Source organism: Nanorana parkeri, unplaced genomic scaffold (assembly GCF_000935625.1).
Source record: "Nanorana parkeri isolate BGI_ZX_2015 unplaced genomic scaffold, ASM93562v1 scaffold222, whole genome shotgun sequence".
Taxonomy (NCBI): domain Eukaryota; kingdom Metazoa; phylum Chordata; class Amphibia; order Anura; family Dicroglossidae; genus Nanorana; species Nanorana parkeri.
The window spans coordinates 1,176,637-1,191,081 of record NW_017306490.1 but is presented as its reverse complement, the minus strand read 5'-3'; the positions used below and the strand labels follow the sequence as shown (position 1 = coordinate 1,191,081).

At 41.7% G+C, this 14,445-nt stretch overlaps 1 protein-coding gene across 1 annotated transcript in view; it reads right to left on the bottom strand.

Annotated features, from left to right (window-relative positions):
* CDHR5 (cadherin related family member 5) overlaps positions 1-12,851 on the bottom strand; it is a 36,138-nt gene extending 23,287 nt beyond the window's left edge. The window contains exons 1-3 of the mRNA XM_018556032.1: positions 12,815-12,851; positions 11,505-11,671; positions 3,584-3,676 (exon numbers count right to left, since the gene is read on the bottom strand). Coding sequence (XP_018411534.1) covers positions 3,584-3,676; positions 11,505-11,671; positions 12,815-12,851 — 297 coding nt within the window. The remainder of the gene's footprint in view (positions 1-3,583; positions 3,677-11,504; positions 11,672-12,814) is intronic.
* Between the last annotated feature and the right edge of the window lie 1,594 nt (positions 12,852-14,445).

Sequence of the window (14,445 nt, the reverse complement as noted above, 5' to 3'; positions counted from 1 at the left end):
AATGTAGGGTGCTAATCTGTGCTAGAAATGATGGTTATAATTTAAATTGTCATATTTTGTTGAAAGGATAGCTGATTGTTCGGAGGGGATCAGGTTTGGACCGGGCACTTTTTAAGCGGTTACAGTGGCAGGTTTTTTGTTTCTTTTTGGAAAAAGGTTTATACCACATGGTAAAAAGGTGACCACTGGAAGAACCCCAACAGTGTTTATAATTATATAGCCCTATCTGTCCTCTAAAAAACAATATATAATATGTGTGGGTACATTTAGTAAGAAAGTATATTACTGCTGTGGAAGAATCACACAGCAAAAATGTAAAAAATGTGTCAGTCATTTATGAACAGAACCTGAAAACTAGCTCAGTCATGAAGGGGTTAACACTACACATGAAGTAATCAAAACACTGAGCACATATTTTATTTAAAACTATGTGGTCATTTCCTTTTCTTATTCTATAAGACTGTCAGTTCCTTAGCAAACTGCTTTAGTGAACAAGATGGCTGCCAAACGCGTATTCAGCTATATGGTTAGTTCCAACCCCTCTAACTGTCACTTTTTCTGGACTGCTTGGCCTGAATGTAAATGTGGATAGAAAAACAAATAAGCATGTGAAATAAGAAAAAGGAATTGAATACTATTATTAAAGGTATTATTCCATACAATTACCCAAATACAGTATTTTATTTGGCTATAGTGGTTCTGTAATAGGCAGGCTGTGCACCACCTATGTATCTCAAGGCCTCATTATCAATTGTGAGTGGAGCGTACCTTTAACACTACACATGAAGTAATCAAAACAGTGAGCACATATTTTATTTAAAACGATGTGGTCATTTCCTTTTCTTATTCTATAAGACTGTCAGTTCCTTAGCAAACTGCTTTAGTGAACAAGATGGCTGCCAAACGAGTATTCAGCTAACGTTATTTCCCACAGAGTCAGGCCAAATGCCAAACACTTACATTTCCTGCATTGTGTTGAGATTCAACTGGAACCACCTCGAGAGGAAATCTTATTGTATCTACAAAAGGTGTTTGACTGTATCATAAATGAGAACACTTGAAGTGACATTAAGGCACATCGGCGCTCGGGCAGGGGGGGGGCACACACCCACATGCGGTCGGGGGCGTCTCTACAGAGTGACACATTGTCTGTGGTGACTGTGGTCATTAAGTATGCTAAGTAATCTGTTTTTCATATATCCTAGCGCAACTACCTTGGTCACCACAAGTAATCTGCATTGTCTGTGGTATCTAGACGCAGAGCCAGCTGCGCCCGCCCCCTCCCCCATTCGTTCCTCCACTCAGCGCTGGAGGATCGGATAGTGGAGGGGGGAATTCCTGCAGGGAGCCGTGACTGACAGTCACCACTCATTGCAGGGAGACGATTGGGAAGTGAGCGGAACGGTGCATGTTTCTGCTCACTTCCCGATCGATAGAGCTGACCTGTGACATCTTCTTTGTCACAGATCGGCTCTAACTTTGAGGATGAGTGGAAATCACTCACCTCATAGTTCTCCTTTAAATTTAACAATTAAGTTCTAGAAATCTGTATAGAACCAGGAGAGGCATTCGCAGTATGTGGCCTGGGAAAACAACGTGAATTTGATCCCCAAGGTATTGTTTTAAAATGGAACGGCTAACTCTAACAGGATTTTATGGCTTCTGGAAAAAACATAGGTGATTCACTGGCCCGAACTGCTGACAACTAAACTTAAGCATAAGATAATTTTGAACAACTTACAGAAGACATTAGGGGAATTTATCAAAACTGGAGCAGACAGAATCTGGAGCATTTGCCCATGGCCACCATTCAGCATCTCTCTTTAGTATTCAGTAAAGATTTGAAAATGAAAGATAGAAGCTGATTGGTTGCTCTGCACAGCTGCTCCAGATTCTGTCTGCTCCAGTTTTTGTAAATTCCCCTCATTGTATTTCTATATAGAGGATATCTTAAAACAATTACACATATATGACAGCAACCTAATAGTCAAGAATGTAAGAAGGAAAAGGTAATCAAGTGCCATATATCTTTTTAGATATAATAAAGTGATGTTATCCTGGGAAAACCTAGTCGCCCGTTTGGCAAGTAGACTAGCCACATGGGGCTTTGAAGGAATTTTATTTTTTCCCATTAAGATCGAGGCTTTTATGTTTCGCCTTCATGGGATAACAAGAAATGTGTCAATACAATAAATGTTACATGAAAATGAATAGTCAAGGTGTAAAGAAAATTGTTTTACTTGTATTCAATATAATATGGGGTAAACATTGGAAATGTTAAAATGAATCAGATCATTGATATACCAGCCCAAGGAACACTAGAAGAATGACACACACTAGTCCCTATTAACACATAGAACTATACTTCTGTATTATGACTTAGATCAGACAAAGTGTATATATCTATTTACCTATAATATATAATATGACATGTAGGGGCTTTTAAAGGACTTACAAGCCCCCCTATGTGATAGCATATTGGTGGTGACAGGTCCTCCTTGAGGTGATACTGGGGGTCCAAAAGACCCCTAGTGTCACCTTTCCACTTTAAGTAAGCTATTGAAGTGCAGATCACACTTTAATAGCTTATTGCTCGGCTTCAGGAGCCGAGCAATGACAGCTCAGGGACCAGAAGTGATGCAATGTGCAGCGCTGCCGGTCTCATAGAACAGGGAGGAGATCTGGGACGGATGTTCGCGGCTCTCTTCTCCAGCTTCCGACACAGCGAGGTTGTCAGGCGGGGTGGGGGTGGGGGGCACACAATTTACCGACCCGTAGAAGGAATCTGGCAGCAGCTGAGTAGGCAGAATCACTTCTAAAGCTGACAGCCTCCGGGAGTCTGTTTAAAAACCCCTTAAGGACCCATGACGGAATAATCCCGTCATGGGTCCTTAAGGGGTTAAATCGTTGTAAAATAATCCCCTGTAGAAAGTACATTTATTGTTATATTTTCTATATCTTTGATTATTTTACAAAGTTATTTTGCTTTCTTTGATCAACCCAGACAGAGGACGAGCTCACTATCTCCTGACAATCGGGTATTAATATTATATTTTATCATTCATAAATATGTACTACTTATGATAAAAGTACTACTACTTATGATAAAAGTAGGTGGAGACACAAATTAATTATAAATCATAATATGATTCTAATACCCGACAAGGCATTGTTCACACAAGCGGCAATGGGGTGCTAAAACCAGGCAGTCGATCAGTTTTACCGTTTCCTAGTCGCCTGCTGCAAAGTCAGCAGTGCAACCAAACAGTTCTATATACATAGCCATGGCCACAATGCTTTGCATCACGGCAAAAACGCAATCATTGCAAAGAATGGGACTGCTCCACAACTGGCTGCGTATGTGGTTGTGGTGCAGTATTGCAATACAATGTCCCCATTGGGATTTTTTTTTTTAAATGGATCGCTTTTCAAAGGATGATGGAGTCTCCTGTCCATGTGAATGAGGCCTAACACTACATTTAGACAGGAGTGTACATTTAAATGTGAACTTATACTATTAAAGGAGTGTTTTTTTTAAATTTAACATATAAATGAAACAACTCAACCATTTTTAATTACATACCTCTGAGATAATGAATGTGTAAACAGTCTGCTTGAAGATTGGTGGATTGTCATTTATATTAATTACCGTTACGATATGAAGCACTCTGGATTGCTAAAATTCCAACAAATTTAAACACATATTAACATGAGTTCTACAACATCTATTATAGTAAAACATTACAAACTGATTAACAATTAAACATTAAATATTAAAATATTCCCCACAACAGGGGAGGCTGAGTGCCCGGATAAACACAATGAGTCTAACAGTCTCCCGTAATTATCTCTCCCCCCCATGGCGAGGCCGGATATTGAGGTGTAAACTACAAGATGATGAGGTCTAGTTTTCAGTCTTGGGTTGTTCCACAAGGGAGCATGTGGCGATAATGGAGCACCCCCTGGGTACAGGATTTTACACACCTCGTCCCAAGCCCTAAGAGTTGCCTCCATAGAGGCTGTCAGGGGATATGGCGCCCCCACTCCCCTATAAACCAACCCCGTAAGAGCTGCATACGACCCCAGCAGCACAGCCTCTGTCACCACAGCAGCATCACCCTCCTCCGCCGTGAGCCAGCGGTGCTCTACCACCATCTGGCCCGTAGCCGTTCATAATTTGAAGGAGCACACACACCTACAGTGAGGTAGGCAAAGTATTTTCAAACCCCCTATCTTTCTTGAGAGCTTTGCTTTAATAAAATCAATTGGCCGTGTTAGTATAGAACTGCTGTGGTTATATTTCTGAGGCCCATGTATGTGAACTCTGTATTTAAAGTGCAGCTGAAGACAAACTTTTTTTTATTTTTATGGATGGATCCACGTCAATGACTCCTAGTGATAGTGGGTGGATCAACATCAATGACTCATTATGATAGTGGGTTGATCTACGTCAATGACTCATTATGATAGCTCTGCTTCTGAATAGCATTTGAGAGCAGAATTACTAGTGACAGTCCTGCTCCCGAATGTCATCAAATGGGTGGAGCAAGTCCCATGATGTCACGACTCACTCCACCCCTTTGTTGACATTTGGGTCAGAGCTGTTATTTTGTGGCAGTGTTCGTTGGGATCGGATGGGTCGGTGGGCGTCGTCCATTGTGTTCGATATGGATCGACAGCGCTGGATGATGTGATTGACCTTTGGATTACATCGATGTACACCTTGTGTTTGTTTTTGTTTTTTTTAATAAAAGACTTGTCAAAAACCTTTTTTTTTTTTCCAAATAAAGGACTTTCGTTTATGGTGTGGTGTGTTTATTTACAATTTGAGTGTTTTTATATGGTGATTGAGTACGGGTAACAACTACACCTTACTCATTCATGAGGGGAATGAGTTGCCCCCTTTATGAAACCGGGACACCCAGATTCAGGTAAGCCCCCCTTGTCAGAGACCATCTGTTAGTGCGCATGCGTGGAGTCCCGTTTTCCATACCATTGGAACACGGGCACTTGCGTGCATGCACGCACGCCACGGAACAGCCGTGAAAAGCTGGCACACAGGAAGTGGCACAATGTGCTGATGGATCACACAATTTAAACCCAGCCTGCCTGTCTCCAAATCGCTGGATTGTCCTACAGCTCCCCTGTGTTCCTGCGATTCCTTGCCTTGTATTGCCAGACTTCTGACCCAGATATGTTCTTGACCATTTTTGTTTGCTGCCTGCCCCTGACCTTGGATCGTTACTGGACTTTGCCTCTGCTTCATCCCTTTGTACCTTGCCTGCCCGACTGGAGTGACCTTGACTCATTTGACCTTGATTACGGATCTTGCCCTGCTCTGCAATCAGCACCTGGACTCCAGCTTGCATGGTGTTACAACTACTGGCACCCGTGCCACTTGCGGTCTGCTTGGACTCTGTCTCCAACTCCACGAGGTGCAAGGGAGGCCTCCTTACACATTCAGTCTCCAATCAGGTACGTGGCACCCCTGCATGCAGACCCCCACAACCAACGCACCAGGGATTTGGGGAAAAGGCCCATTGACATGGGGACAAGGAGCTTTTCCAGGGAGTACCCTCGCCACATGGAGGGCCATGTGGCCTGGTATGGTGCCCAGGGCTGGTGGTCACACGCTTATCCCCCCCCTCCTTTCCTGCTCAAACGTCTGATGCATCCCAATGTCTGAATTTCTGAAACGAATTGCACATGTCTAATGAAAAAGCATACTAATCATATATAGAACTTTATTCATGAAAACAAAAGTCCACAATCCAAGTTAAGTACATCAGTACATCCGTAAAAAGAATCCCTGAAAAGACATCTTCTTGACTGCCTGATTACACACAACACCAATTAAAAACACTAAATACAAAGCAAACAGCTCATATCACCACTCTACAATAAACCACAATTTATTAACCTACTAGGGAGGGAACGGACATGGAGTCCAATGCTGCTGTGGCCCGGGTCAGCATGTAAAGTTATAGGACCAGAGTTTAGCTTCTGGCTCAGGCTGACCATGAGTTTGACCTGAACTCAACCTGTTCACTGCTCTGCGAAGGGGCAAACTGTCCATATGTAGAAAGTTTGCCAAACCAGACCCTTATCCACTGGATAAGGGTCTGGAATTAATTTTGAAGGGGATCTCACACCAATTTTTTTCTTAAAGGGACAGTAAGCATTGTTGTACATTGGTGTACTGTCCATTGGTGTACTGTAGGAAAAAGTGAGATGGGTTCCCCCTCAAAATTCATATCAGACCCTTATTCAAGCAGGCAGCCTGGCTGGCCAGGAAAGGTGAGGGGCAGTGAACTTGTGCTCCCCCTTCCCCGAACCATACCAGGCTATTTACCCTACACATTGGGAGGGCTCCTTGCAAAGGGCACCTTGTCTCCATGTTAATGAGGACAAGATCCTAATGCCCATATCCCTGACCTAGTGGATGTGGGGTCTGCAAGGGGGACCAATAAAAATCTGAAAACCCCTTTTTAAAATAAGGGGGCACCCAGATATCCAACCCTCATTACTACATGAATGAATATGGGGTACATAGTACTATGTATCCCTAGTGTTATTCATTCACAAAAAAAAAATTAGAATGTAAATTAAAATGACAACACCATAGAACAAAATCCTTTAAGAACCCCCCTATAAAAAATAATAATGGCCCACAGTGTACAACCCTAACTCCAAACAAGTTGGGACGCTGTGTAAAATCTACATAAAAAATAGAATGCAATGATTTGCAAATCTCTTAAACCCATATTTTATTCACAATAGAAAATAGAAAACATATCAAATTTAAACTGAGAAAATGGAGCATTCTAAGTTAAAAAAAAAGGTCATTTTGAAATTGATGGCAACACGTCTTAAAATAGTTGGGATAGGGCCATGTTTACCATGGTGTAGCATCTTTTAACAACACTCTGTAAACATCTGGGAACTAAGGAGACCAGTTGCTGGAGTTTTTGGAGAGTAATTTTGTCCCATTCATGCCTGATATAGAATGCTAACTGCTCAGCAGTCCTGAGTCTTCTTTGTCGTATTTTTCATTTCAAGATGCCCCAAATATTTTCACTTGGTGAAAGGTCTGGACTGGAGGGAGACCAGTTAAGCACCCGGACTCTTCTATCATGAAGCCATGCTGTTGTCATAGATGCAGTATGCAGTTTTGCATTGTCCTAATGAAATACAGGTATTCCTCACTTAACGACCGAGTTCCGTTCCCACGACCAGGTCGTTAAACGGATTGGTCGTTAAGTGAGGAACTCTATACAGTACTATACTGCATTAGTACAGTACTGTATAGCGTTGCCGATGTACAGTACCGAACAGTGTACTGTACATCCGGCAATGGAAATACTTACCGAGACCTGCAGTGAAGATCGGGGGATGTCACTTCCGCCGGCGACCCGTCGCACTGACGCTGACGCGGAAGGTCGGAGGTCGATCGGCGGTCCGTCGTAAGTGCGAGTGGTCGCAAAACAGGTAAGTCGGTAAGTGAGGAACATCTGTATGCAAGGCCTTCCATGAAAAAAATACTGCCTGGATAGGAGGATATGCTGCTCTAAAATCTGTATATGTATATCATCATTAATGGTGCCTTTCCAGGTGTGCAAGCTGCCCATTCCATACACACTAATGCACCCCCATACCACCAGAGATGCAGACTTTTGAACTCAGTCTTTAGTCCAGAGGACGCAGAGCCCATTAGTGAGACCACAGAACAGTTTTTCACTTTGCGACAGACCATTTTAAATGAGCTTTGGCCCAGAGAAGACGGCTGCGTTTCTGAATCATTTTCAGATCTAGCTTCTTCTTTGCAAGATAGAGCTCTAACTTACATTTTTGGATGGCACAGTGAACTGTGTTCACAGACAGTGATTTTTAGAAGTATTCCTGATGTACATCACAGAATCATGCCTGTTTTAGTGCAGTGCCGCCTGAGGGCCCGAAGATCACCGGCATCCAATATTACATTTTGGCTTTGTCCCTTGCGCACAGAGATTTCTCCAGATTCTATGAATCTTTTGATGATATTATGTACCGTGGATGGTGATATATTTAAAGTCTTTGCAATTTTATGTTGAGGAACATTATTCTGAAATTGTTCGACAATTTTTAAATGCAGCTTTTCACAGACTGGTGAACCTCTGCTCATCTTTACTCTCTAAAGGTGGACATACACCTTACGATTATCGGACAAAACTTTTCATCCGATGATCGAACCGTCGTACAATTGTCGTACGGCAGCCCCATCATGCTCCGATTATCGCAAGGTTCAATTAGCCGTCATTAAAGAAAAGCACCTGGACGAATTGCGGTAATCGAGCGCACGTATTTTCGTTTGCGCATGAGCAGTGTAGATCGTACGTTTTTTAACGTACAGAAACGCCACTAACCTTGCGAAAATCGTACAATCGACCAAAGTTTTCAAACATGCTTGAAAGTCAAAAGTCGTACGATTGTAAAGTATTTGCGGTTGTACACTGCCCACTACATCGCATACGATTATCTTACGATAATTGTAAGGTGTATGGGCACCTTAAGATGCTCTTTTTATACCCAATAATGTTACTGACCTGTTGCCAATTTACCTAATTAGTTGCAAAATGTCCTTCCAGCTCCAGTTCTTCCTTGATAGTACTACTGCCATTAATTTATTTCAAAATGACCTTATTTGTTTCATAAAATCATGTCACCTTCAAAGACACATAAAAAGCCAGCTGAATGGATTTTGTAACATTTATTTTTGCATTGGTACATGTCTCCATGGCAGCACCCAATATATCTTGTTGCTTATCATTCCACATGCTTGAAGAGTTAGTATAAGCATGAGGCCACAGGTGCTCAACTCTATGGGTATAGTAAGTATCTAAGCATTACAGTAAATTAACTCATAAATATGAGAATGCAGTAAGTCTAGGGGTATATAAATACATGTAATTGGGGTGCATGTGGATACAGCAAGGGCATTAATGGATAGCGAGCCTGGGGGTCTGTGGTTGCATAGAGTCTTAGGATTTGAGCATAGGTATACCAGACGCAGTGGCGTAACCAGAGTTATGGGCGTACAGGGGCAATGAGGGCATGCTGGGACTTGTAGTTCCCTAGCTGATATCTTATGAAGCTGTATTCCACCTGAAAGTACTACAATACCATTATAGAACTAAGAATAGAAATAAAATATAATAGAAATAAAATCAAACTTTTTTTTTCGCCTAATACTCACCTGATTCCTGGATCCACCAACAAGTGTAGCCTCTGTAGAGATATAAAAAAACAGTGACAGGGTGGAGAAGAGATGGGCCCCTAAATAGTGGAGGACACACTGTGGTAAGACATTCTTTAGAACAGCGTACAATATCCAGAAGAAGACAAAGTAGGTCCACCAAACAATGGAAGAAAATGGGAGGTTTATAATTAAATCTTAAGATACGAAACCGTTAGCAGTCATGGAGCGCCTTGATGCATTTTGCACCACATGCAAATGCTTAATCATAAAGCTCAGTATACAGTGTACAAGCTATTATATTTTTGGAGAGGGTAATAAATATCTTTATACTCACATAAATTCCATTGAGTCTGCATATCAGTATAGCTCTTAACACTTGTTCTACCTAAAGTAAAAAATTAAAAGAGCACAATTTTAACAAACACCAAGATTTTTGTAAACATGAATTCAATAAGGTTGATTTACTAAAAGAGTAGATCATGCTTACTATGCTAAGAAATTTCCACTTATCTTTGTGAATGTGGTAAAAATTCAGTTTGCAAAAAAACGTAATCATGTGCAAGGAAATGAAAAAATATTTTTTTTTGCTTGCGCATGATTGGATGCGCAGCTTCATCTCATTTACTAAGCTAAATAAAAATGACTTTGCAAATTGACTATTTTCTTTCCTTAGTGACCAGGCTATACTCATTTAGTACACCAACCTATTGCTTTCATCTGCTATATATTTTCACAAACATGTAACACATAACACAACTTAACCTCATTTAAATTTCTTACAAACCAGTTTGTCAAACCAAATGTAAGTAATACAGCACTACAATGACAGTGGAAGGAAGTCATATTATTTTTAAATGTAAGGTTTGTTAATAGCATGAACTTTACTCCATATTTTATTAAAGTAGAACTATGGCCTCCCATTAAAAATATTTACTGCAACACTTAATTTTGTCTCTTTGTGTCCCTGCAAAGGCCCCCAAATACCTGTTGATCATGCCAGTGAAGTCCACCTAATGCAGCTTCCTGTGATGGTACGGCAATAATGCTGCACTACTCCTGAATTTGGAGCAGTGTTGTCACTCTCATGAAAGCTGTGCCTGCTTCCACTGCAGTGGGATGAAAACAGGTGCATGGCATTGTCACAAATCTTTGTCAAGAATCTTTACTTGTACCTTATACATTTTTGGTGCTCTGGATGCGGCAAGGATGAATTAGTACCTCTTTGAGGTTTTTATTGCTGCCTGTGCCCCCATTGGGGACATTTCTTCTTACTTCCAGCCCCAGTAACCTTACAGGAAGTAAGAAAATCTATTTAACTGGACCACAGACAGCAACAAAAACCCAACAAAGTTTCTAATCTTTCCCTATTTTACTAATAAAAGTATTTGTATTTTTGTCTGTCCCCGTTCATAATGTTTTCTTCATCATGTTAATCCAAAACTGAAATATCACTTCTGATTGAACTGACTCTACAAAAACATTTGACACAATTTCAACATGAGAGTTTACAGGATTCAAGTGACAAAAATAATTTCTACATTCCTATTTCTGTGAACTTTCTAATCAGTTTTCATTTCCGGTTGGCACCTTTGGGTGACTCAGGTACTGAGATTTCCCTTCAGCTAATAGCTCCATCCAAGATGAAGCCAATATGCAGCCATAGATGCTAATGAGCTTCCACCACAAGGGGTGGTGGGAGGTGCAAAGAGCTTGCAATCACAGTCATTGAGAATTGTAAAAAAAGGACAATGGGCGATTTAGCCTCCACCTTGCACTGAAATAATAGGATTGAGTGGTCTAATGTCCTAATGCACTTCTATAGGGTGTCTCCAATTTGTGATATACTTATTGATAATAATTAAATATTTGGTTTAAAATAATTAAAACCAACCCAAAAAGTTCACTGACTTCAGTTCACTTTTTCTTTTCATTTTCTCCCGCTCTATCTTAAAGTATATTAAACAAGTTTTATTATTTCAAGTGCAAAACAACATTTGAACACACGAATGTGGCATTATTTTAAAATTATTTTTTTTATTTTTGGGATTTACTAGGGATTGGATGAATTTGTCTACAGCAATAAAAACCTGACAGATGCTTTTCCTTTTCAACTCTATCCAATTCTAATGAATAATAGCTGGGTTTTAGCTTGATGACAGACTAAATAAAGATAACCTACTAACTGTATGTTAGAGATACTGGGCAGAAGACTGCAAAACATTTATTTTAGGATACCAGAAATTCTTACAAAATTAAGGAAGAGTCTTACCTCAAAGTTCACATCTCGACCTATTACCAAAGATGATCCATTCAATTTAAAGGTGTCCTCTTCTTCCAATTCCACGGTGTAGCCCTCTCCAAGTTCTATCTCTGTTACAACAGTGCCCACAGGACTATGTTCTTTAATCTGTAGGTTTTGGTTAAGAACAACACAAGCTGAGAGAAAAAAAAGAAGATTGTAACTGTTATATGAGCTTTGGAATATCAGTTAGCATCCAAAATGACAGCTGATCATCCCACAGATAAAATGGTATTCAAGGTGGAGTAAACTGACATAATTTAGTTAGTGACATACTGTATATGATTCACACAACTGTAGTAGCTGATTAAGGGCCCCTACACACCTTTGCAGTGTGTTAATATACTGAAAAAAGCAATACCGGCGCCCCCCGGTTTGCAGAGAAATCCGGCTGTAAAGTTCATTGGTACACCATAGAGGCAGCTCCCACCAGTCAACAACGACCATCGATCTGGGAAACAAAAGCAACACAGAGCGCCTCCATAGTGTAAAACTTTTATTTGATGAGTACAACACGCAAGTGAAAATGTACTTACACGAAAGCCAATGATCATAAGCGTAAAAGGAAACCTCAGGTACCTCAGGTTCTGATGAAGGGGGCGTGCCCCTGAAACGCGTAGACCTTTTTAAAAAACATACGGGAGCAGAGGACGCTGATTTGGAGATCCCCTCAGACTTCCCCTGCTGGAGATTTTATATTTTATCGTTTCCTTTTACGCTTATGATCATTGGCTTTCGTGTAAGTACATTTTCACTTGCGTGTTGTACTCATCAAATAAAAGTTTTACACTATGGAGGCGCTCTGTGTTGCTTTTGTGTTAATATACAGTACATGATAATGTGTGTTATGTCACACATTAACAGGCATTGTGTTAAAGCAGCTTAATCATTTGAAAGGGCTGCCAATGCACCACAATCAACCTAAAATCTGACAAGACCAACACAGTGCACCAGAACGCATGGTTTTACATTACCATATGTCATGCCATGTACATGCAAAAATGTGTATCTTTTATATTTGCTTGTAGTTTGGATTAAAGTGGTAGTAATGCAGTTACTGTGAGGGAATATAATTAATCACAAAATGTATATAATTTTAGCTACTCATTGTCAGATGAGTTGGCAAATTCCAACAACTGAAAGATCTTTCTTGTGAAAGTTTTTTCAGGCATGGATCAACCAAGCATGCACGTTTATGGCTGTGGAGGAGGGTAAGGAGGAGCCGACAGATATTCCCAGACCAGTTATTTGAAGGAAAATTATTAGAGATGAACTGATACCGATAGTAGTATCGATATAGGTCCCGATACTGGGCATTATCACAAGTACTCGTGAAAATGCCCAGATACTTAAAGCCAATACCGGCCCTTTAAATTTTTTACTGACTTCGGCTACCATAAGGGGAGACCCACCACCACACCAGCTAGAACAGCCATGGTGAGACCCGCCTCCCGCACAGCCCTGTGGAGACCCGCACGCAGCTCTGGTGAGACTGCACAGAGCCCCAGTGAGATTGCACACAGCCTTGGTGAGACCGCATGCAGCCCTGGCGTGACCCGCATGGAGCCCTGGTGAGACCGCAGAGCCCTGGTGAGATCTGTACGCAGCCCTGTTGAGACCGCGCTCAGCCCTGGTGAAACTGTGCTTAGCCCTGGTGAGACCCACACACAGCCCTGGTAAGACCTCCCAGCCCTGGGGAGACCACACGCAGCCCTGGTTAGACCCACACACAGCCCTGGGGGGACCAGCACACAGCCCTGGTGAGAACGTGCTCAGCTCTGGTGAGACCCGCATGCAGCCTTGTTGAGACTGCACGCAGCCCTGGTCAGACCCCGCACACAGCTTTGCTGAAACAGCACGCAGCCCTGGTGAGAGGGCACACAGCCCTGGCCAGACCCCGCACAGCCCTGGCCGGACCCCGCACAACCTTCTGAGATGCCGTATAGCCCTGTTTAGACCCCGCACAGCATCCTGAGACGCCACATAGCCCTACTGCTACTGGAAAGGTTTTGCATAGCTGTGTGATGCTGGAGCCTTGAAGGGAACCTGCTGACTCACTTTAGAGAATGGATAGAGCCCTCTGCTCACCAGGAAATGTAAAATACAAAAAAAGCCTATCTTAGCTAAAGGCTCTCATTATATAACCTGGGAGTGGAGTCTGGAGTCTGTGTGGAACTGTGCTCTGGAAAATTAGCATGCCATCCAGGAAACTCACATTTCCAGAATGAGAGATCAGCAGCTGAATTACATGTTTCTCTAAATACAGCTTTCTTTTATATGTTATGGCTTATTACATCTAGTACTGTGTAGCAGGGCTGGCCCGACCCAGAGGCAGGAGAGTCACCCACCTCCTACACTGTGGCGGGGTGCAGCTAGGGCAGGAGCCTCTCCTACCTCTGCTTTCTAACTGTCTCCAGCACTCTGCAAGACCAGTCAAAATACAGTTTCTTTAAAAAGGGACAAATCACAGAAAAAAAATAACGTTGGATGAGTTATTGGATACCTTACCGATCTGCACTTCAATAGCTTATTTCTAGTGTAAAGGTGATACTTGGGGTTTTTTGGACCCCAGCATCACCTTAAAGAGTACCTGTAACTACCATCTGCTATCACATGGGGGGGCTTGTAAGCCCCCCTATGTGATAGCAATCAAAGTAAAGTAAAAAAAAACAAAAAACAGTTTTTAAAATTAAATTTAAAAAATCTAAAAATAATATAACATTTTTTTTAAAGTCCTCTGCCCCCGAGAGCATGCTCGTCGCCGCGTAAACATGCATCGGGTGTGCCTATGTATGAAAACGACGAACGCGCTACACATGTTGGGTATCGCCGCGCACACCGGAGTGAGAACAATAATTCTAAGGCCAGTATTTTTGGGTATCTCTAAACAGATGACCTGTTGGGCTTTTAA